This window comes from Schistocerca gregaria, chromosome 5 (genome assembly GCF_023897955.1).
Source record: "Schistocerca gregaria isolate iqSchGreg1 chromosome 5, iqSchGreg1.2, whole genome shotgun sequence".
Lineage (NCBI taxonomy): Eukaryota > Metazoa > Arthropoda > Insecta > Orthoptera > Acrididae > Schistocerca > Schistocerca gregaria.
In genome coordinates, this window is record NC_064924.1 from 260245696 (window position 1) to 260268328 (window position 22633).

At 39.6% G+C, this 22633-nt stretch overlaps 1 protein-coding gene across 2 annotated transcripts in view; it reads right to left on the reverse strand.

Moving 5' to 3' along the window:
* Positions 1-22256, reverse strand: part of LOC126273461 (serine/threonine-protein phosphatase 2A activator-like) — a 204537-nt gene extending 182281 nt beyond the window's left edge. Inside the window, exons 1-2 of one of the 2 annotated variants that reach the window (XM_049977018.1) lie at positions 21918-22252; positions 13322-13410 (exon numbers count right to left, since the gene is read on the reverse strand). In XM_049977018.1, the coding sequence (XP_049832975.1) occupies positions 13322-13410; positions 21918-21987 (159 nt within the window). In that variant the 5' untranslated portion in view covers positions 21988-22252. Of the gene's footprint in view, positions 1-13321; positions 13411-21917 lie in introns of both variants that reach the window. The other variant, XM_049977019.1, reaches the window with a different exon arrangement.
* Between the last annotated feature and the right edge of the window lie 377 nt (positions 22257-22633).

Sequence of the window (22633 nt, forward strand, 5' to 3'; positions counted from 1 at the left end):
CTCTCACTGTGTTCAGCAAAGGTGGCCGCCCCATGTATCATTTTCCCCCTGTCTGATGCCGCTATGTCCATGGGAACATCTACATGTAGATTTTGCTGGGCCATTCCTAAATCAGTATTGGCTCACTGTAGTGGATGCCTATTCCAAGTTTCCCTATGTGGTGCATTGTCAAACCATGTCTGTGGCAGCCACTATTTTGACCCTGTCTAAGATTTTTACAATTGAGGTATTTCCATACACCATGGTTATCAATAACAGCCCCCAAATTTGTTTCTAGACAATTTCTTTTTGTCAGTCTAGTGGTATTCACCATTTTGCAACTCCCCCATTTCACCCTCACCCTTATGGTGAGGACAAATGATTTTTCAAATATTTAAAACTCAGATGTGGAAGTATGTATCTGGTAGGGACACTGAAGCTGCTTAGGCCATTTTTTGAGTTCATACCATTTTAGTCCAGTGGGGGACAAGAAACATATTGAACTACTACAAGAGTGTTGACCATGGAACCTCCTTCACCTGCTGCATACAATGCTGCATCTGCTGGCATCACCAGTTCCATGACAGTTCCAGTCAGTTGCAACTGTCTGTATTAGTGGTTTTGACTGCTGGCCGAACTGGATTCCTACCATCAGGGCTGGTGCCAGTGCCTGGTCCATCAGTTTGACCAGCTGTGGCCACACATGGCAGGGTCTGCTCTGGAGGGCTCACCACCTCTCCCATCCCCGCAGGCATCAATACCTACTCCTGTGTCGCACACATTCCAGTTAGCCCTGCAGCAGGGGGTCACTGCCTGGTATATTGCTGTATGAGGTTCCTGCCTCTGCCTCCGCTGCACAATTGTCATCGCTGGTGCCACCCCCACTGCACCTGCTGCCTCTGTTGCTGGGTGCTGTGTGGCTGTCATCCACAACACCCACGCTGATGCTTCTGGTGTCAACTGCTGACCACAATGAGGACGTCACTCTGGAAATGCCATCTCTGGTCCTAACCTACAGCCTCTCAGCAGATAGATGGCATGCCAACCTGTCCCCTCATCACTTCCGCCCTACTTGCCAGTGCCTGCCGACCATATGTTGGGGCAGCTGCCATCATCAGGCAATGAAATGGATATTAGGACCATCATTGGTGTTTCCCATGGTTTGTGATTTCAGTGCCTTGAGAGATTTTCCCCCCACAATACTAGTGCTTATATGGAACTATTGCTTCTTCAGTACCAGCACTTTTCCGGTTTCAGTACTTATCTTCTGTACCATGTATTTTTTGTACCATGTATCTTTCAGTGCCTAGTGTTTTTATGCGCATATGCGGTTTTCCCACCATTAGAAGGGAGGAGTGGTGTACTTTCATTCATGAAGCATGCGATTTCAGAGATCATGAGTCCATGCAGTCCACAGGCCTGCTTATAGAGGCCACTTGGGTCAGTCCCCTGATGCTTTCTGGTCAGCTGTCAAAGAAAGAGTATTATTTAAGCAATCACAAATGAGTGGTCTGCCAGTTCTGTAACCTGTATTACTGTTGTCCAGTCAATGTGTTCAGTGCTACACAGAACCTGTACTTCATCATATATTATGTGTTGCTCTATAAAGGACTATGTTAAATAAATTGTGTTTGCTCTTGCTATAGCAGTCTGACATGCTCACACAATACTAGGTGCAGAAACCTGGTTGAAACCTATAAGTGATAGTGAAATATTGGGAAAAAGTTTAAGTGTAAAATGTAAAGATAAAAAAACAGGAAATGGAGGTGGTGTATTTGTTGCAGCAGACAAGAAACTCAAATCCACTGACATAGAAATAGAAGCTCCAGGTGAGACTGTTTGGGCAAAACTCAGTTTCAGGGATGGGCATAAAATGATAACTGGATCCTTCTATCACCCATCAGACTCATCTCCTGATGTAACCGAAAACTTTTGAGAAAACCTCAGTGCACTTGTATGTAAGTTCCCCAATCATACTGTAATCTTTGGTGAAGACTTTAATCATCCAACAATTACTTGGGAAAATTATGGTTTGGTAGTGGTGGACATGACAAGACATCCTGTGAAACATTACTAAACACCTTCTCTATCTACTACTTACGTGTGTCATTTCCTAATCTAATTCCCTCAGCACCAACTGATTTAATTTTACTACATTCCATTATCCTCGTTTTGCTTTTGTTGATGTTCATCTTATATTCTCCTTTCAAGACACTGTCCATTCCGTTTAACTGCTCTTCCTAGAGGTTGAAAATTCACTTCAGTTGTAAATTTCTTTTATTGTCACAACCAGTTTTGGGCTCTTGTAAGCTGATCCTCAAGTGTCACAACTGTGCTGTGGCACCCCCAGTGCTCACAGGTAGCACACGGCCCCTAGTACATGTCCACCGCCGTGCTTGGGGGCCACAGCACAGTTGCGACACCTGAGGCTAGGCTTATGAGAGCCCAAAACCAGTCATGATAATAAAAGAAATTTACAACTGAAGTGGATTTTCAACCTCTAGTAACATGCACAGTTGTGGATTTTCTTCCAACAGGATTGTCTGTAACTGCTCTTCCACATCTCTCACAGAATTACAATGTCATCAGCAAACCTCGAAGTTTCTATTTCTTCTCCATGGATTTTATTTCCTACTCCAATTTCTTCTTTTCTTTCCTTTACTGCTTGCTCAGTATACAGATTGAATAACATAAGTGATAGGCTACAACCCTGTCTCACTCCCTTCCCAACCACTGCTTCCCTTTCATGCTCCTTGCCTCTTATAACTACTGTATGGTTTCTATACAAATTGTAAATAGCCTTTTTCTCCCTGTATTTCACACCTGCCACCTTCAGAATTTAAAAGAGAGTATTCTGCTCAACATTTCCAAAAGCTTTCTCTAAGTCTACAAATGCTAAAAACGTAGGTTTGCCTTTCCTTAATCTATTTTCTAAGATAAGTCGTAGGGTCAGTATTGCCTCATATGTTCCAACATTTCTACGGAATCCAAACTGATCTTCCCTGAGATCAGCTTCTACCAGTTTTTCCATTTGCCTGTAAAGAATTCATGTTAGTATTTTGCAGCCATGACTTACTAAATTGATGGTTCAGTAATTTTCACACCTGTCAACACCTGCTTTCTTTGGGATTGGAATTACTATGTTCTTCTTGAAGTCTAAGGGTATTTCGCCTGTCTCATACATCTTGCTCACCAGATGGTAGAATTTTGTCAGGGCTGGCTCTCCCAAGGCTATCAATAGTTCTAATGGAATGTTGTCTACTCCCGGAGCCTTGTCTCCACTTCAGTCTTTCAGTGCTCTGTCATATCCTTCACACAGTATCAGATCTCCCATTTCATCTTGCTCTATGCCCTCTTCCATATCCATAATATTGTCCTCAAGTACATCACCCTTGTATAGAGCCTCAATATACTCCCTCCACCTTTGTGCTTTCCCTTCTTTGCTTAGAACTGGTTTTCCATCTCAGCTCTTCACATTCACACAAGTGGTTCTCATTTCTCCAAAGAGCTCTATAATTTTTCTGTAGTCAGTGTCTATCTTACCCCTCGTGATATATGCATCTATATCCTTACATTTATCCTCTAGCCATCCCTGCTTAGCCATTTTGCACTTCCTGTCAATCTCATTTTCGAGGCTTTTGTATTTCTTTCTGCCTGCTTCATTTACTGCATTTTTATATTTTCTCCTTTGATCAATTACATTCAATATCTCTTCTGTTACCCAAGGATTTCTATTAGCCCTCGTCTTTTTACCTACTTGATCCCCTGCTGACTTCACTATCTCATCTCTCAAATGTACCCATTCTTCTTCTACTGTATTTCTTTCCCCGTTCTTGTCAATTGTTCCCTAATGCCCACTCTGAAACTCTCTACAACCTCTAGTTCTTTCAGTTTATCCAGGTCCCATCTCCTCAAATTCCTACCTTTTTGCAGTTTCTTCAGTTTTAGTCTACATTTCATAACCAATAAATTGTGGTCAGAGTCCACATCTGCCCCTGGAAATGTCTTACAATTTAATACCTGGTTCCTAAATCCCTGTCTTACCATTACATAATCTATCTGAAACATTCCAGTGTCTCCAACCCTTTTCCATGTATACGACCTTCTTTTATGATTCTCAAACCAAGTGTTAGCTGTGATTAAGTTACGCTCTGTGTAAAATTCTATCAGGCACCTTCCTCTTTCATTCCTCACCCTCATTCCATTTTCACCAACTACTTTTCCTTCTATTCCTTTTTGCACTATAAAATTCCAGTCCCCCACGTCTATTAAATTATGTGTCCCTTCGCTATCTGAATAATTTCTTTTATCTCATCATACATTTCTTCAATCTCTTCATCATCTGCGGAGCTAGTTGGCATATAAACTTGTACTACTGTGGTAGGTGTGGGCATCATGTCTATCTTGGCTACAATAATGCGTTCACTATGCTGTTTGCAGTAGCTTACCCTATTTCCTATTTTCCTATTCATTATTAAACCTACTCCTGCATTACCCCTATTTGATTTTGTGTTTATAACCCTGTAGTCACCTGACCAGAAGTCTTGTTTCTCCTGCCACCAAACTTCACTAATTCCCACTATATCTAGTGGAAACAATAATTGTACACTTGAGCACCAGAATAAGACACAAATCTTCCATTAAACCTACAGATATAGTACTTGACATTTTTGCAAGTAAAATAAGTGAAAAGGAATTAGTTGATCTGAGGATAAGAGCAAAACTAGTGAAAGAGAACTCTTACACTTCAGTTAAAAGAGGCAAAACGTAGTGAAGTTCTAACTGTGGAGAGGATAATAAAGAGACTGAATAAAGCTGAAAGTGCAAGATCTTCACAGCATAAAGGAAAATCAAAAACAGAACAAAATGGAACGTATAAGAAGGCGACAACCCAATGTCATAATAGGGAAGTTGGTGAAAGAAAATCAGAAGAATGCTCAGTGTCAGAAAATCAGTAGGGGATGTATCTGGCAGATGAAGCGAACAGTTTACAAACTGAGTGGCAAGGAACCAAATACAACAGAGGGAGATTTCTTCAAAGAAGAACTTGCTCCAAAGTTGGAGGTCTGTGTTCTAGTCAAATTCCAAAGGTAAAAGGATGTAGATTTTATGCAGTGCAGGTGGTAGAACTGGGTGAAGCATATGCTACAGTCAATTTTCTATAGAAAGTGACAGCACAGTTCTTCTTGCCATCAATCCTAGATACATCAACAGTTGATCTTTCTGACACAAAAACATATGGCTACAGCTAGAAGTTCAAAGGGGCCATCACAACTTCAAACTAAAATTTCCTCCTCCTCATCATCATCATCATCATCATCATCATTTAAGACTGATTATGCCTTTCAGCGTTCAGTCTGGAGCATAGCCCCCTTATAAAATTCCTCCATGATCTTCTATTCAGTGCTAACATTGGTGCCTCTTCTGCTGTTAAACATATTACTTCAATATCATTCTTAACCGAATCCAGGTACCTTCTACTTGGTTTCCTTCTTACCTCCCTTTCGAAGACTGCTAATTACACTCCAGAATGGTTTTCCAGCACCTTGACCCACAGTCTCCAACCTGTTTCCAAAGTCTTCCCAAGATTTCTTCTTGGATGCTGCAATTATCTTTTTGGCTTTGTTTCTTTCTTCAACATAACTTTCTCTGTCTACCTGAGTTCTAGTATGTAGCCATTTTTGATATGCCTTCTTTTTCCTTTTACAGGCTGCCTTGACTGTGTCATTCCACCAAGCTGTTTGCTTCATCCTACTTTTACACACTACTGTTCCAAGACATTCTTTAGCCACTTCTAGTACTGTGTCCCTGTACCTTGTCCATTCCTTTTCCAATGACTGTAATTGACTACATTCAACTAACTGGTACCTTTCTGAGATCGCTGTTATGTACCTGAGTCTGATTTCCTTATCCTGAAGTTTCTCCACTCTTATCCTCCTACATATGGACCTGACCTCCCGCACTTTTGGCCTCACAATCCCAATTTCACTGCAGATGAAATAATGATCAGTGTCATCAAAGAATCCCCTGAATACACATGTGTCCCTCACAGCCTTCCTGAATTCCTGATCTGTTATTATATAGTCAATGACATATCTGGTTCCCCTGCCTTCCCAAGTATCCCGGTGAATGTTCTTATGTTTAAAAAAGGAATTTGTGATTACTAAGCCCATACTGGCACAGAAATCCAGGAATTGTTTCCCTTTCCTGTTGGCCTCCATATCCTCTCCAAATTTACCCATAACCTTTTCATACCCTTCTGTTAGATTTCCAATCCTGGCATTAAAATCACCCATGAGCAGAACACTATGCTTGTCCTTTAACAACTACATCACTGAGTGCCTCATAAAAATTATCCATCTTATCTTGATCTGTCCCTTCACAATGCGAATATACTGACACAATTCTAATTTTCTTGCTAGACACTGTCAAATCTATCCACATCAGTCGTTCGTTTACATTCCTTACAGCAACTACGCTGGGTTCCATTTCTTTCCTGATGTAAATCTCTACACCCCATTGTGCTATTCCTGCTTTGACTCCTGACAGGTAGACCTTGTATTCTCCCACTTCCTCTTCTTTCTCGCCCCTTACCCGAATCTCACTAACAGCTAAAACGTCCAGCCCCATCTTACTTGCAGCCTCTGCCAGTTCTACCTTCTTCCCAGGGTAGCCCCCATTGATATTAATAGCTCCCCATATCATTACCATTTGTTTGCCAAGTCGTATCTTAGGAGTCGCTGGTTTGTCAGTTAGAGGTGGGACTCCGTCACCTCCAAAGGTCCGAGGTATTTTGCTCTGATTGTTGCCAGCATCAAATTTAAAGTATCAGGGAAGCAGGTTGCCAGCCTTACTTGCCCCGAGTCCCATTGAGTTTTACCCCTAATGGTTGAGGGACTAACCGGTGGATTTGGTAGCTTTGCCGTATGAGCACAAAGGTGACCACGACTCAGAATATGTCCGAGATGCCCAGCCTTATTCCAAAGTAACTGGTATCCCGACTGTCGGGACCACTTACTTGGCCACTCATACATTGCCCGTGGTTCATGAACTAGGACATGACTACAGAAACCTACACCATGAACCACTAAAATTTCCTCATACAACTGAAATTTTGTAAGACTGAATAAAGATCTATGTGTTGTTAAATTCATTGAACAATAAAAATTTTGTAGCTTTTTGTATAAGAGTATGTTTTCATAAAATTAAGAGTATAAGGAAAAGGATAGATAGCTTCTCACCATAAAGATGACATGCTGAGTCACAGTTAGCCACAGTGAATAGATTTATGATTTAGCTTTCGGCCAAAGCCATGTTCAGGAAAGAAAGCACACACACACATTCAATCACACAAGCAAGCACAACTTGTGCACATGTGATGGCCATCTCTGGCAGCTCAGACCAGAATGCAACTGTAATGGAGAAGAAAAGCAGCAATCTGGATGAGTGGTGTAGGGGAAGGGATAACAGGATATGGGTGAGTGATAGAAGAGCACTGTCTAGCAAAGCCTGGAAGGACCAGATGCACAGGGTTGTGGAGGCTATAGGGCAGGCAGGTGGGAGGGGGGCAGAGGGAAGGGCTAAAGAAGAAAATAAGTGGAGCATGGAGGGGGAAAGATGAGTGGGTGCATTGGCATAGGAGTGCACACACTGAGGGCGAGGGAATGTGAATCGGGAAGAGATGATGGGGCACAGGGGGTGGAAACTATTGGGAACAGTAAGTTACTGTAGACTGAGACTGCAATAATTTCAGGAGGGGAAAATGTTTAGTAAGTATAACTCCATCTGCACAATTTAGAAAATCTGGTGGTCGAGGGAATATCCAGATGGTCTGGGTTGTGAAGCAGCCATTCAAATCAAGCATGTTATGTTCAGCTGGTATGTTGTGCTGCCAGGTAGTCTACTGCGGTTGCGTTGTTTGGGGGAATAGACCAGACAGTGAGGTCATCGGTCTCATCGGATTAGGGAAGGACAGGGAAGGAAGTCAGCCATACCCTTTCAAAGGAACCATCCCAGCATTTCAGAATGAGATTTTCACTCTGCAGCGGAGTGTGCGCTGATATGAAACTTCCTGGCAGATTAAAACTGTGTGCCCGACCGAGACTCGAACTCGGGACCTTTGCCTTTCGCGGGCAAGTGCTCTACCATCTGAGCTACCGAAGCACGACTCACGCCCGGTACTCACAGCTTTACTTCTGCCAGTATCCGTCTCCTACCTTCCAAACTTTACAGAAGCTCTCCTGCGAACCTGCAGAACTAGCACTCCTGAAAGAAAGGATATTGCGGAGACATGGCTTAGCCACAGCCTGGGGGATGTTTCCAGAATGAGATTTTCACTCTGCAGCGGAGTGTGCGCTGATATGAAACTTCCTGGCAGATTAAAACTGTGTGCCCGACCGAGACTCGAACTCGGGACCTTTGCCTTTCGCGGGCAAGTGCTCTACCATCTGAGCTACCGAAGCACGACTCACACCCGGTACTCACAGCTTTACTTCTGCCAGTATCCGTCTCCTACCTTCCAAACTTTACAGAAGCTCTCCTGCGAACCTAGGGAGAGCTTCTGTAAAGTTTGGAAGGTAGGAGACGGATACTGGCAGAAGTAAAGCTGTGAGTACCGGGCGTGAGTCGTGCTTCGGTAGCTCAGATGGTAGAGCACTTGCCCGCGAAAGGCAAAGGTCCCGAGTTCGAGTCTCGGTCAGGCACACAGTTTTAATCTGCCAGGAAGTTTCATCCCAGCATTTGCCTGGAGCCATTTAGGGAAATAATGGAAAACCGAAATCAGGATGGCCAGGCGAGGGATTGAACTGTCATCCTCCAAAATGGGAGTCCAGTGTGATAACCACTGTACCACCTTGCTTGGTCTCCACTGTGGTCTTGGCCACAGTTTGGAGGTGGCTATACATCCTGGTGGACAGCTGGTTGGCTGTCATACTGATATAAAAGGTTGTGCTATTTTTGCAGCAGAGCTGGTATGTGACACCAGCCTCTGGCAGGGTAGAATAAGTATGTAACAGGACTAGAATAGTAATTGCTGGGTGTGTGGATCGAGCAGGTCTTCCAGTTGGATCCTCCACAGGGATATGATTCCTGTGGCAAGTGGTTGTGTTCGGGAGTGGCATAGGGAGGGACTAGGGTGTTATGGATGTTGGGTGGGAAAGTTCTTGGGTAGGATATCCCTTATTTCAGGGCACCTTTCTCAATGTTGACATCATCTCTCATGGCTCCAGCCACATCTCTATCCACATTAAACCCACCAACTACCAATAGAATGAGCATTTTGACAGCTTTCACTCCTCCCACATCAAAAAACCCCTCCCATAGAGCCTGGCCACCAGGGACTGTGACAAGAGCTCCTTTGCCCACTATGCTGAAGGTGAGAGGCACCCAGAGCTACTCCACAGGCAGATTTCCCGTGCCACATCCCCGCACATCCCCAATCCACCCACCACCCCTAAGAAACAGCTATAAGGGAGTGCTGCATTCACCACCCAATACCTCACCGGACTAGAACTGAACCACACCTTTTGTCAGAGCTTTGATTACTTATCATCATGCCCTGAAATGAAGGACAACCTACCCAAGATCCTTCCCACCAACTGCCTCCCCCTCCCCCTTAAATGGTGACCACCCAACCTAGACAACATGCCGTCCATCAGTATACTATCCCAATACCAACTCCTTCCCACAGGGACCATATACCTGTGCAAGATCCAGGTGCAAGACCTGCCCAATACACCCTCACAGAACTTACCATTTCAGTCCTGTCACAGGCTTATCTATCTCATCAGAGGCCGGGCCTGGGATGAAAGCAGACACATCATATACCAGCTCTGCTGCAATCATTGCACAGCTTCTTATATTGGTATAACCACCAACCAGCTGTCCACCAGGAAGAACAGCCACTCCCACACTATGGTCAAGACCAAAGTTGATCATGCTGTGGCACAACATGCAGCTGAATATAACATGCTTAATTTCAATGGCTGCTTCACAATCCAGGCCACCTGGGTCCTCCCATCCACCACCATCTTTTCTGAATTATGCAGACAGGTGTTACCATTACAACACATTCTCCACTCATGAAATTATAATGGTCTCATCAACCTACAGTAACTTACTGTCTCAACACCCTCCACCCAATAGTTTCCACCCCCTCTGTCCCATCATCCCCCCCCCCCCTCATTCACATCCCCTCGGCCTCATTGGGTGCTGCCCTCTGCCAGGCACCTGCCTGTGGCCTGTGCTTCCCCTCCCAGCTTCTCTCCTTTTCCACCCCCCCCCCCCCCCCTAATCTCTACTCCACTGCCCGCAATGCCATGCTTGGCAGTCTTTGTGTGTCCACCTAGTCCCTGCACACTCTGCCAGACAGCATTCTTCTCTCCTCCAGTCCATACCCTGCTATCCATTCCCTTCCCTGGCCCCTACAGATTGCTGCTTTTGTTCAAAGTGACAGTTGCATTCCAGTTTGAATTGCCAGAGATGGTGCTCATGTGTTAATGAAGTGTGCTTGAATGTGTGTTCGCTTTCTTTTCTTAAAAAAAGGCTTTGGCCAAATGCTAAAACTCTTTCATTGTGCCTGTCTGCAAATCAAGGTGTCATTTTTATGGTGAGTAGCAATTTATCCTTTTCCTGATTTCCAACCTGAAGTTCCCATTGTTTGATTTTTATAGAATTAGAATTTTCACATTTTATTAAGATATTAAAGGTTTTATGATGGCTCTGTATTTCCTCAAACAGATGAGACTTTGTAAACATATTTAACAATACACTGTAACTATATTCTTCATTTTCTTTGATTTCTCACCTATCAAAAAGTGAACACAGGTAATTGTATACCTGTATCTAAATTAAGGAGAGAGAAAAAAGGCTATTTAAACAACTCTAGTCCTGTAGCGTTTAGTAATACATATTTCATTTCTACAGCTATACAGTACCAGTAATTTTGGTGTATAATTATATCTCTCAGTGGGTGATAATGTAAACAACCAATTAAAGGATTGACTAAATTAAAACATGTACCAGTATTCTAAACCCTACTTTTCAATAAAAGAAAAATGTAGAAATAAGATCAGTTTTCACGTTTGATGATAACTGGTATTGAGGGCTGTGTAGGGTAAAGTATAACTTGAATCAGTAGACAGTGTTTACAATTTACCCTGGTCTCTCCTAAATTATCTCTGAATAGTTTAACTCAGACAGCACTTATAATTTTGTGAGACTATACTCTCAGCAAAATATGGTTGATAGTAGTAGTAGTAGTAGTAGTTTATTCATCCAGAGACAAAGTACATTGCATGGATTTCGTCAAAATATATATAAATACATACATAAATATAATTGTTTAGTATGAAGCTATTCCAGGTATTCTTTTACACTATAATAGCAGCTGGTCATTACAAATTTGAATACAGCTTCTTTAAATGAAGACAATTTTTTTATTTCTTTTACCTTTACCAGTAGTTTGTTATACAATCTGCTTCCTTGTAAGTTTGTTTGTTTCTGCGCCAAAGCCTTGTTAACTCTTTTTATATGAATGTCATTGCATTGTGTTGTAAGTATGTAGATCCGAGTTGGATTGGAAATTGTTAATATTTCTTTTTACATTAATTACACTTTTCTGTATATAGAAGCACGGTAGGGGTAGAATATTCAGCTGTTTAAATAATTGCTTTGAAGGAGTTAGCCTTGAACTGTTGGTAATTATTCTAACAGCTCGTGTTTGTAGAGTGAAGATGGTTTTGAGATTTTTCTTACTATGACCCCAGAAGGAGAGGCCATAGGTAATAGTAGAATGTATATAAGGAAAGTAAACAGTTCTGCTACATTCCCTACTACATACAAAGCTAATAACACGAAAAGCAAAGCAAGCAGAGCTTAACTTATGCGAGAGATACAGGATATGGGATTTCCAGTCTAAATTATCGTCTATATGTACACCTAATAATTTTGGTGTAGCAACTCTCACAATTTCTTTATTTTGTATTCTGAGATCTAGATCAGAGTGTGACTTTGCTTTCCTGTAATGGATATAATTAGTTTTAGAGATATTTATGGTAAATTTGTTAACTTCAAACGAATTTGCAAATATTCTATAACTCTGGTTGCAGATGTTGGCTATACCCGGTTTATGTCAGTTACTACAATCTTTGTGTCATCCGCAAACAGGGTTATATGAGTACCATTTACTGGAATCTTGATATCATTTGTGTAAAGAAAAAATAGGAGAGGTCCTAGAACACTCCCCTGCGGTACCCCAACTGGCACAGTCTGAATATCCGATCTGTAAACAATACTTTGGTTTTTACTGTTTGTTGTTGCAATTTCTACTACCTGTTTCCTATTATGGAGATATGACTGAAACCACTTTTTAGCTACTTCTCGTATTCCGACATATTCTAATTTGTCTAGCAGGATATCATGTTGGACAGTATCTAATGCCTTTGAGAGGTCCAAATTTATTCCTATTCTACTGTTGTCTTATCTAGCCCCGTTACAATATTTTCAATGAATTGGGTGATGGCTGACTCTATACTCATTCCTTTGCGAAAGCCATGTTGGTTTACAGACAATTGATTGAATTTCTCGGGGTAATTTGTAATTCTGTTTTTCATCACTGTCTCTATTACTTTTTAAAATATCGATAATAAAGCTATTGGTCTATAGTTTCCCACTTCATGTATATTGCCCTTTTTATACAATGATTTTACTTTTTCAATTTTTAATCGTTGTGGAAAGACACCTTCTGAAAATGATATGTTTATGGTGTGTGAGAGTGGGTCTGATATGAACCTAGCACATTTCATCATGACTCAGCAAAGTATCTCGTCAATCCCTGAGGACATTTTATTCTTCATTGTTTTTATTATTCGATAGGTAGCCTATACATGATTTGATCACCATAAGCACAAACATTTCATTATAGGCTCACATCTACTTCAAGAAAAACCATTGAAATTAAAAATAAATTATCAATTACAATGGCACTATAATCTCTCTATCCTTGTGGGAAATGTTGTGGTAGGGACAAACCAATGTGAGACATAAGTAATGAAGTGCCCCCAAACAGTACTGAGATTAAATCAATACCGCTATTTAAATATCCACATATAATACACTACCAGTTGTTTCTATTAACACTAACTATTTAAAGAACTTTATTTCAACCGTCAGAACCAGGATCTTGTACGGTATGTTCTACAAGTCTGATGTATAGTACTCACAACAGTTGGCTCTATGGAATGCCTGCTCATAACAATGTAAACGCTTGTCTTTCAACACACTAGTTTCTGTGTTCCATAAATGTTGCAAAGGAAACAGGTAGCCTGCTGTCACCATAACTTACATGACATGTTTGTGATCTTCTCCATACGTACATGTCCTCTCGGCACAGAACCGTCTGTGTTGGAGTAATAAACTCGTGGTCATCAACACCTGAAATGAAACTGATAATGTATAAAACTGTCACTTCTTTGGATGAAAAAAAGAAAGAAAATAAAAAGATGAGAAAAAGAAAAAACCGCATCTCCTTGTAATTGACACACTGATTTGAAATGTCTGGAACTTAAAGTGTCCACTATCTTTTCCGGCAACAATAATTGTTTATCCCTTGTACGCTGTGCGGTATTTATATATGCAGTGTCAGCTGTTGTGTAAGAGCACAAGGGCATATGAACACCTAGCAAAATGTCTAATTTTGGGGAAGGGACCAAGCAGCGAGGTCATCGGTCTCATAGGATTAGGGAAGGATGGGGAAGGAAATCGACCATGCCCTTTCAAAGGAAACATTCCAGCATTTGTGTGAAGCAATTTAGGGAAATCACGGAAAATCTAAACCAGGATGGCCGCACGCGAGTTTCAACCGTCGTCCTTCCGAATGTGACATGTAAAGATGGCGGCGAGTAATATACGTAGTTTCAAATCGCTCGGTAATTTGCGATCGTATTTCGTCAGTGAAGTGTACCATATGCCATAAAATTGTGTTAAATGGATTAAGAATTTGCGCGTTCAATCATAAGTGGTACCATCCCATTGTTTCCACGATCGGAAGTTCTAAATAAGTGCGACTGCGCTATGGAATGCAACGGGCTGGACAATGCCAGTGAAATGCACAGAGCAGGTTTGCAAATGAATGTAGAGAACGAACTTAGGAAAGAACTGGATTATATTATAAAATACGCAAAAACGCTTGAAAACTTGGTAATAAGTGTGAGAAATTCCTCAAAATCTAGCCTACAAGAGTTCTGAAATACCAGTCAAATAAGCAGCACACGGCCGAAAACGAAAACAGCGGAACTTACTTTAAAACTAAGTAATAGGTTTAGTGTACTTGAAAATAGCACAGAGGAGAAAGTACAATCAAATTGTACCATCATCCACACGGCCAGTTCAGTGATCAACGCTAAATTGCGCTCACAAAGCAAAACAAATCGGCCTACTATTTGTAAACAAAACAAAAAAACACACGTTGGAAAATAGACATGAAATCCTTATTCTAGCAGACAGCCATGGAAGAGGTGTAGCCGAAATTATGAGTTCTAAGAAAACGGGATTCAAGGTAACTGGCGTAATCAAACCAGGAGCGCCACTATGTGAAGTTTTAAATAGCTGTAATCAATCTATGACGAATGGCAGCACATGTGTGATAATTGGAGGCGCCAACAATGTATACCACAATGAAACTAGACGTGCTACAATAATTTTAAAGCAAGTAATTTGTAAAATGCCTGAAGTGAATTTTTTTGTTGTCAGTGTCCCTCATAGGTATGATCTCATGGAAAACTCTTGCGTGAATACTGAGATTATTACCGCCAACAGACTTTACGCTAAGATATGTCGAGGTTATCCTAATGCTACATATGTTAGGATAAATACAGAACATGGACTTCACAGAAACATGAAAGGGAATGAAGCCATGAGTGCTGAAATATCGAATGCTATTAAAGACTCTAAAGTAGAACGAAACAGTATTACACTGTCTGAAAACGGCCTTATTAAAGTATCAACATTAGTGGAAATAGGAAGAGCTGGTGTCCCACAATCAATGGTAGCAACAGAAGATTCTTTGACGTTAGAAGAAGTAAAAAAAATCTGAAGTGTCGTCCAGCACATCAGCCGAACTGTCAGTAGTGTCGAAATCATCAAAAACAGCTGAACCATTAGCATCAGTATCAGATGTACCACCTTCCCTAGCAGGTTCAAAATCAAGTCCAGAATCTGTGACTAGTCCATCAATCAGTAGAACAGAGGCAAGATCAGTGGTACAAAATGCCACTCAGATATCATCAACAGAAGAAAAATCAACACCATCGAAGCATCATTTATCAGCTTCATACGCAGCTTCAACGTCCACAGTTTCAGCAAAAGTTCCAGCATCAATTGGAACATCAGTTACAAAAACGGACTCAGCATCAAAACTGTCAGCATCTCCAACATCCACAGAATCATCAGCTTCAGAAACACCTGCAGCATCCACTGAAACAGCAGCTACAACTACAGATACAACAAGTATGGTGGCACATCCAGGGGTAAGAAATACAAGGAGCAGGAAACGCGTAATTCTTAAGGATTTTTGGTACCCAGCCTCAGCAAGGAACAGCCGGTAACATTGGGAAACATAAGTAAAAACTCCTCTCAATCTAATTTCAATACTTTAAAAATAATGAGCCTTAACACACAATGCATTAAAAATAAAATATTAGAACTTGAGATTCTATTTCCATTCAAGAACATTGGTGCATGAGTTATGAACTAGAAAATATTTGCATTTCCCTGTACAAATTAGTAAGTCATTATTGCAGGAAGAAAACAAGACATGGTGGTGTTTGAATTTATGTAAAACCTGGAGTAAAGGTTAAAAATAGGACTGTAACTGAATCCTTGAGTGAAGAAAAACATTTTGAGGCTGCAGCAATACAGTTGAATATGCAAAAGAGGAAAATAAATAATAATGTCAGTGTGCAGATCACCATGTGGTGATGCTGAAATTTTTAGAAATAAGTTAGAGGCATTGCTCTAAATATTACATCATAAAAAAACCAACAATAATTACAGGTGGAGATTTTATTGTCAACTTATTGACTGAATGTGCATCCAAAGATCAGTTCTTGAATGTTTTACAGAGCTTCAATTTGTATCCACATGTAACTAACCCTACAAGAATAACAAACTCTTCCAAAAGTCTCATAGATAACATCTTCACAAATGGAGATGCCATAGATATAGATGTAATAAATGTAGACCTAGGAATATCTGATCACAATGCACTCATCCTGAAATTTCCCATAGCCCCTGTGACCAAAAATAGTTCATACCAAATTTACAAAAGAACCTTCTCCACAAATAGTTGCAGTCACTTCATAAATACACTGACTAACCAATCATGGGCAGAAGTAATGTTACAAACTAGCACAAACACTGCATATAATGTTTTTTCTTCCCTGTTTATGTTGAATTTTGAAATGTGTTTTCCTAAGAAACTTGTCAAAACAAACACATATGGGCATACACATGCTAACTCCTGGATCACAACAGGTATTATAAATTCCTCCAGGACCATGAAAATGCTTAACTATAAACTGAAAAGTTGGACTGACCCCAAGTTTAAAGCTGGCCGCAGTGGTCTAGCGGTTAAGGTGCTCAGTCCGGTACCCCGCGACTGCTGCGCTCGCAGGTTCGAATCCTGCCTTGGGCATGGATGTGTGTGATATCCTTAGGTTAGTTAGGTTTAAGTAGTCCTACGTTCTAGGGGACTGATGACCACAGATGTTAAGTCCCATAGTGCTCAGAGCCACTTGAACCATTTTTTTGAACCCAAGTTTAAAGAACATGTAACAAAGTACAAAAAATATATAGAAAAATAATTACAAAAGTAAAATTACTAAGTAATGATAAATTAATAAGAAAATCAGCCAATGAATCAAAAACTATTTGTGAAATAGTGAAAAAGGGAACAGGTAAGGGCCTCAAGGATCAGGAAATAGTACTCAAAAATAGTGAAAATATTGAATTAAAAGATGAAACTCTGGCAAATTACATTAATAATTACTTTTTAAGTGTACCAGTGTCATTAAGTAAAAACTTTACTAAACATGAGAAATTAAGAGCCCCAAAAGTAGACAGCAGTATGTTGTTAACTCCCACAAATGATAATGAAATATTAAAGGTGATAAATAGTCTAAAATCAAAAATGTCTGCAGGTGTGGATGAAGTGCCTGTGTCAATAATAAAAAAAGTTGCCCAGCAAATTATAAAGCCGCTGGTGCATGTTTCCAATTTGTCTTTCAGCGAAGGTGTGCCTCCTGAGAGGTTGAAAATCTCTAAGGTTAGACCTCTGTTTAAAAAAGGAGATCCATACAAAGTAGAAAAATCTCCAATCATTTTCAAAAATTCTAGAGAAATTGATGAAAACCAGACTCATAAATTACTCAGATGCTCACAGACTTCTAAACTGCAATCAACATGGCTTTCGCTCGGGACACAGCACAGAATCAGCTATCCATGCCTATACCAAAGAGATTGTCAAGAGTCTCGACACTAAAAAATGTGTAGTGGGAATTAACTTAGATTTATCTAAAGCTTTTGACACAGTAAATCACAAAATTCTGGTAAACAAAATGGAGGCAATAGGTGTAAGGGGAGTTGTGAAGCAGTGGTTTGAATCTTATCTTCAAGATAGAACTCAGGTGGTAGAAATCATCGCAGAACATAAAAATCAGAAAATCAAGTGGGTCTCAGATGCAAAGAAATGGGAAATAGGGGTCCCACAGGGCAGTGTTCTTGGTCCCTTATTATTCTTGCTTTATATAAATGACATAAAAGATCCTAATATTTCTACCAAAATAATGTTGTTTGCAGATGACACTAGCATAATTATTAGTGATGATAAAAAATCATTAACCACCACAACTGATATAGTCCTGAAATATATTCAACATTGGTTTAATGCTAATGAGTTAACACTTAATCTAAATAAAACAAATTATATGCAGTATGGCAAAGCAACTCAAGATATGAACCTCCAGTTAAAACTTATAGATAAGAAGATAGAGAGTGTACAGTCTACAAAGTTTAGGGGCATGCACATTGATCAAAACTTAAGCTGGAAAGTACCTATCCCACAGGCTCAATTCGGCATGTTTTGCATTGAGGATATTATCTAGAGTATGCAGCACAGACTGTACTAGACTAGTGTATTTTGTGTACTTTCAGTCCATCGTGTCTTACGGCATAGTGTTCTGGGGTAAAACTAAATCAAGCTTAACAGATATCTTCAAACTTCAGAAAAGAGCTATACGAATCATAACACATAATTCTCCAAGAACTCATTGTAGGCCCCTTTTCAAAGAACTGCAAATACTCACAATACTATCACTGTACATTTTTAAAAGCATTCTGTGTACAAGAGCTCATATGAAAAATCTATGTGCAAATGAGGACTGTCATAATTATAATACTAGAACTCGTAAGAATTTGTATGTAGAAAGGGTAAGGACAACAAAAACCAAAAAGCATGTAAGTTATTTTGGAATAAAACTTTACAATGTTCTGCCAGTGTACATGAAGGAAATAATAGATGAAGTAAAATTTAAGACTAAGCTTAAAAATTGCCTTTTAAGCAAAACTTTCTATGACATAGATGAGTACTTTGATTGTGTGTAAATTTATTGCCAAAAATTTTAATTTATATGTGTAAATTTGTACTTTTAAAAAATGCCTTGAAAGTGATACTCCATTATTATGTCTGGAGTACTTGTAGTAGTATGATAATTTTGTTGTGACAATTCCTACATCATGTAAATGATTTACAGGAAGATAATAAAATGAAAATGAAATGGAATGAAATGAAAGTGCACTAACGATTGGAGCCACCTTGCTCGGTGCGAATTTTTTTGGATATTTTTCTTTGTATGCTGTTAAATGAAATGAAGATGCAGTGATATCAAATACACGGCATTAAGTCCACGGCGCTATGTTACATCGCTGTTCCTCTAGATTTCGTGAACTTTGGAATCACGGTCGCGAGCAAAACTTCAGTTGTGCATGCGCTACTGACGTGACGTAATTGCCTTAGGCTACGGTCACAGTGGCTCCGCTGTCGGTGGATTCCGCCGACAACCGACATCGGGCGATCTTTTTAATTCAGTACGACACTACGTGCGTTCACATTATAGCCGATCCTGATTCCTACACATACAGCCTTCGAACAACAATCGGCGAAATTCAATTCAGCTTGTTTTTCTTCAGTCAAATCGACCGATGTTCTCGCACACGAAATATAGAGTGTGAGAAATTGGTAAGTTTAGTCCAAGAAAGAGTGAGTTTTTTGCATCCTGAGGACGAAAATACCATCATCGGTTTATAATTCGGAATCTATGAACTGAAATCGCAGGTTTATTCGAAACCTCAAATATGTAAAATCTTTATTGGAAATTTTAGGCATAGATTATAAACTCAAAAATGAATATCTTCAAGGGTGGCGTATCTTACGTGCTTATAGCTACTGTAGTCACTCTTTTTTTGTGGTAGGTTGCCATTAGTTATCTACCAATTGTTATTACTACTTACAGGTTTTATGTCAGTAGGGTAATAATACAAGTGTTTGCAAATGTGGTGTACAGTATGTATTTCCATTTTTAAGTCCTTTTGGTTTTCAGAGTACCTTATGCTACAGTTTATGCTTGTCTTTCCTCGTGTGCTAAATGACATTCACTGATAGTTAATTGACGTGTGTCAGCACAATTTTAAATACATATAGCGAAACAAAGTTTTAAAAGTTGCATTTCAAGTCATCACGAATTATGTAACAGATCGTTTCTCCCGTCATCTCGTGTATTTGTAAAACTTGTCTGGTTATTGCAGCAACTGAGGACTAGCCATTTTCTTTACAAGACAGGAAATCTGGAAAAATAATTTGCTCAAGTGACAAGGATGGTGTATCTTTTGCTTAAATTTAGCGGATCGTTTTCGGTTGTGGTAGGTAGACATCAGCTGTCTACAAATTATTATTACTGCTAACTGGCGTTTCATTTGTGTCAGAAGGGTGGTGATTCTGTTATTCCTGTGATTTGCAAATATGGCGTACGTATGAATATGTATTTTCACTTTTTAGTGCTTTGGGTGTTCAGAGTATTTTACAGAAAACCTTGTGTCTGTCTGTCACACGAATACTGAATGAAGGTTATTGGACGCATGCCTGCACTACGTTAAACAAACTCAGCAAAACAGATTTCGAGTAGGCCCTACTTGTACGAGTGTGATTAGGGTCAATTAAAAAATGCAATTCTCACATTAAAGATGCATTTCTGGTTCAGACAAAACCAGAAGTGACACTTTGATATTTGACATCTGTCGAATATATCTTTATAATAATTATGTATATACCACATTCTGAAAAGTACAATTTCAAAGCTTTTGTGCCATATCTTAAATGTTATCTACAATGCTCAAAATACTAATTTAATTAATTTAAAACCTAATATTTTCACCCTTGCACCTCAGATATCTGTTGTACGAAATTTGTAATTTTTTCCAAATCGAATTTTGAAGCTCTGCAAGTGCACTAAATGACACTGTAGCAGTGATTTTCTTTATTAAATTCCACACTCAATCTGAAACAATACTCCCATCAGTAATATAATCTCAGATCTACTGTGTAAGTGTGTACAGAGCGCTGAAGTGTACTAGAACCTGATTATCTGAATATCCAGCCAGTACTGCATCAATTTTCACCGTTTTTCGGATAACGTAAGCTGCTCTGAAATCGTAAATCTATCTTTCATTAATTAGATAATACTTGCTTCTTTACATATAAATTTTATCCATAATAGAAACTTTTCACCACATAAATTAACCAGTATGTCCTCATAATCACATTGGGAAAGACGTAACAAACTGAAGTTGCATCACACACTCTGTCACTGTAGCATAATAAACCACATTCTGAAGAACGTGTTTTGGAGAAATCATTAGTGCAGTGTATCACTGAAACTACATGTTTTCGAAATACACGTATAAATATGAAAAACATAAATTACGGCCTGTTAGTTTGTAAAGTGTGAGGGAAGGAAAGTGACGTCACAAAGTTAAAGCGTTTATAACTTTTGTAGCATGGCGTTTTTCCCTTCATGTTGTATAGTCGTAAAACTTGTCTGGTAATTCTAGTAACTAAGGATAGAGTGTAAAGTATTCGCCACATTCGTTTCGAGACGGTACTGCTCATTTTATCCGTCCTGTTTTGTAGGTTAAAATCAGCACGTTGTCGTCGGTTCTGAGGTTGTAGCATTTATTCATGCTTCTGAAATCTGTTGATCTTGCAGTGAGTCAGGTGTATCTGTGCTGTAGGCCCACACTGCAGATATAAACGTTCGCGAAAAGCTCTGTCTGATATTCACTTAAATGTGGAATCGACGAGTGTGCCTTTTTTCCTTACGATTTTCAGCGCATCTGTATTCTGGTCAAGTGACATTGCTATATAAACGAACATTCAACAAAATAAATGTACAATAAGCTGAAGTTGTTGTGTAGGTGCAACCTAAGAATGTCCTAGAACTTAATTTGCGGACTAATACATTTGTTAAGGATCTTACACATTTGTCCGAAAAAATAAAAAGGCACGAAAACTCCACTTACACAAAAATGCCAAACGGTGAGTAGCAAAATCTTAAACATTATTTCGTTCAGCCCTAATCTGTACTTCATCATGTACAAAGCAATAAAGATCCATAAAAATAGTTTTTTTGGCAAGTTATGCATATAACTGTTATTATTACTTTTCTTATTACTACTGGCAGTTGTCTAGTTTTGCTGATAAACTTAGCTGTTATACGGTAGATGCTATTAATTTCACACTCTCAGATTTAAATGGATCTAAAAATTTGTGAATACCCAGAATGTACAATCACTGTATATACATATAAAAATTTGTTTTCATCAGTACTTACAAATTGTAGTAATTTTCTCCAATCTGAAGGATGCTGCTTTTGATGGTTCTTCATTTGAGGTTAAAGCCATGATGCGCTTCGCTACATGCGCACTTTCTTTTGTTATTGTGTGTCTCCTTAGTTCTGTTCTAAGGAGCTATAAAGGGAAAATTGGTTTGGTGCATCGGGTGCTATAAAGGCTTTACACTCTAGCTTTCGCGACACCTTTATTCCTAGATCTTTTTAATTTTTTTGCCATATGCTCCTTAAAAACCTAAGCTTTCAATGATTTTTGCGTGGTGCACAATACAAAGTCAACTTTTACGCTGTCTTGTCATTGTAGGGATATACAAACACGCCAAAATTCAACCCATTGGGAAAGGAACATCTACATAATCGTTCCGAAATCGTACCACGCAGTCTCTTCCTGCAATATTGCTGTTAAAGATAACTTTTTACTGTTTTAATTTAATTATGAGTGTAGCAGACGATTCAGCTTCGGAAAGCGAAAAAAAAGCTACAGAGAACAAAAGAAAAAATCAAGTTCTTCACACGACGAACTTCTATCCTAGCATCCTACTTCTCATTGTATGAACATTTCAATCTATCTTTACTTTGATTTATTGTTCGTACATTGTAAAATGATGCAGATAAATCTGACGAACACCTGAGGATATATTTTACCTACTTTCGTCGTTATTTCAACAAGGGTAATGGTGGCAGTCCCCAGGCACAAG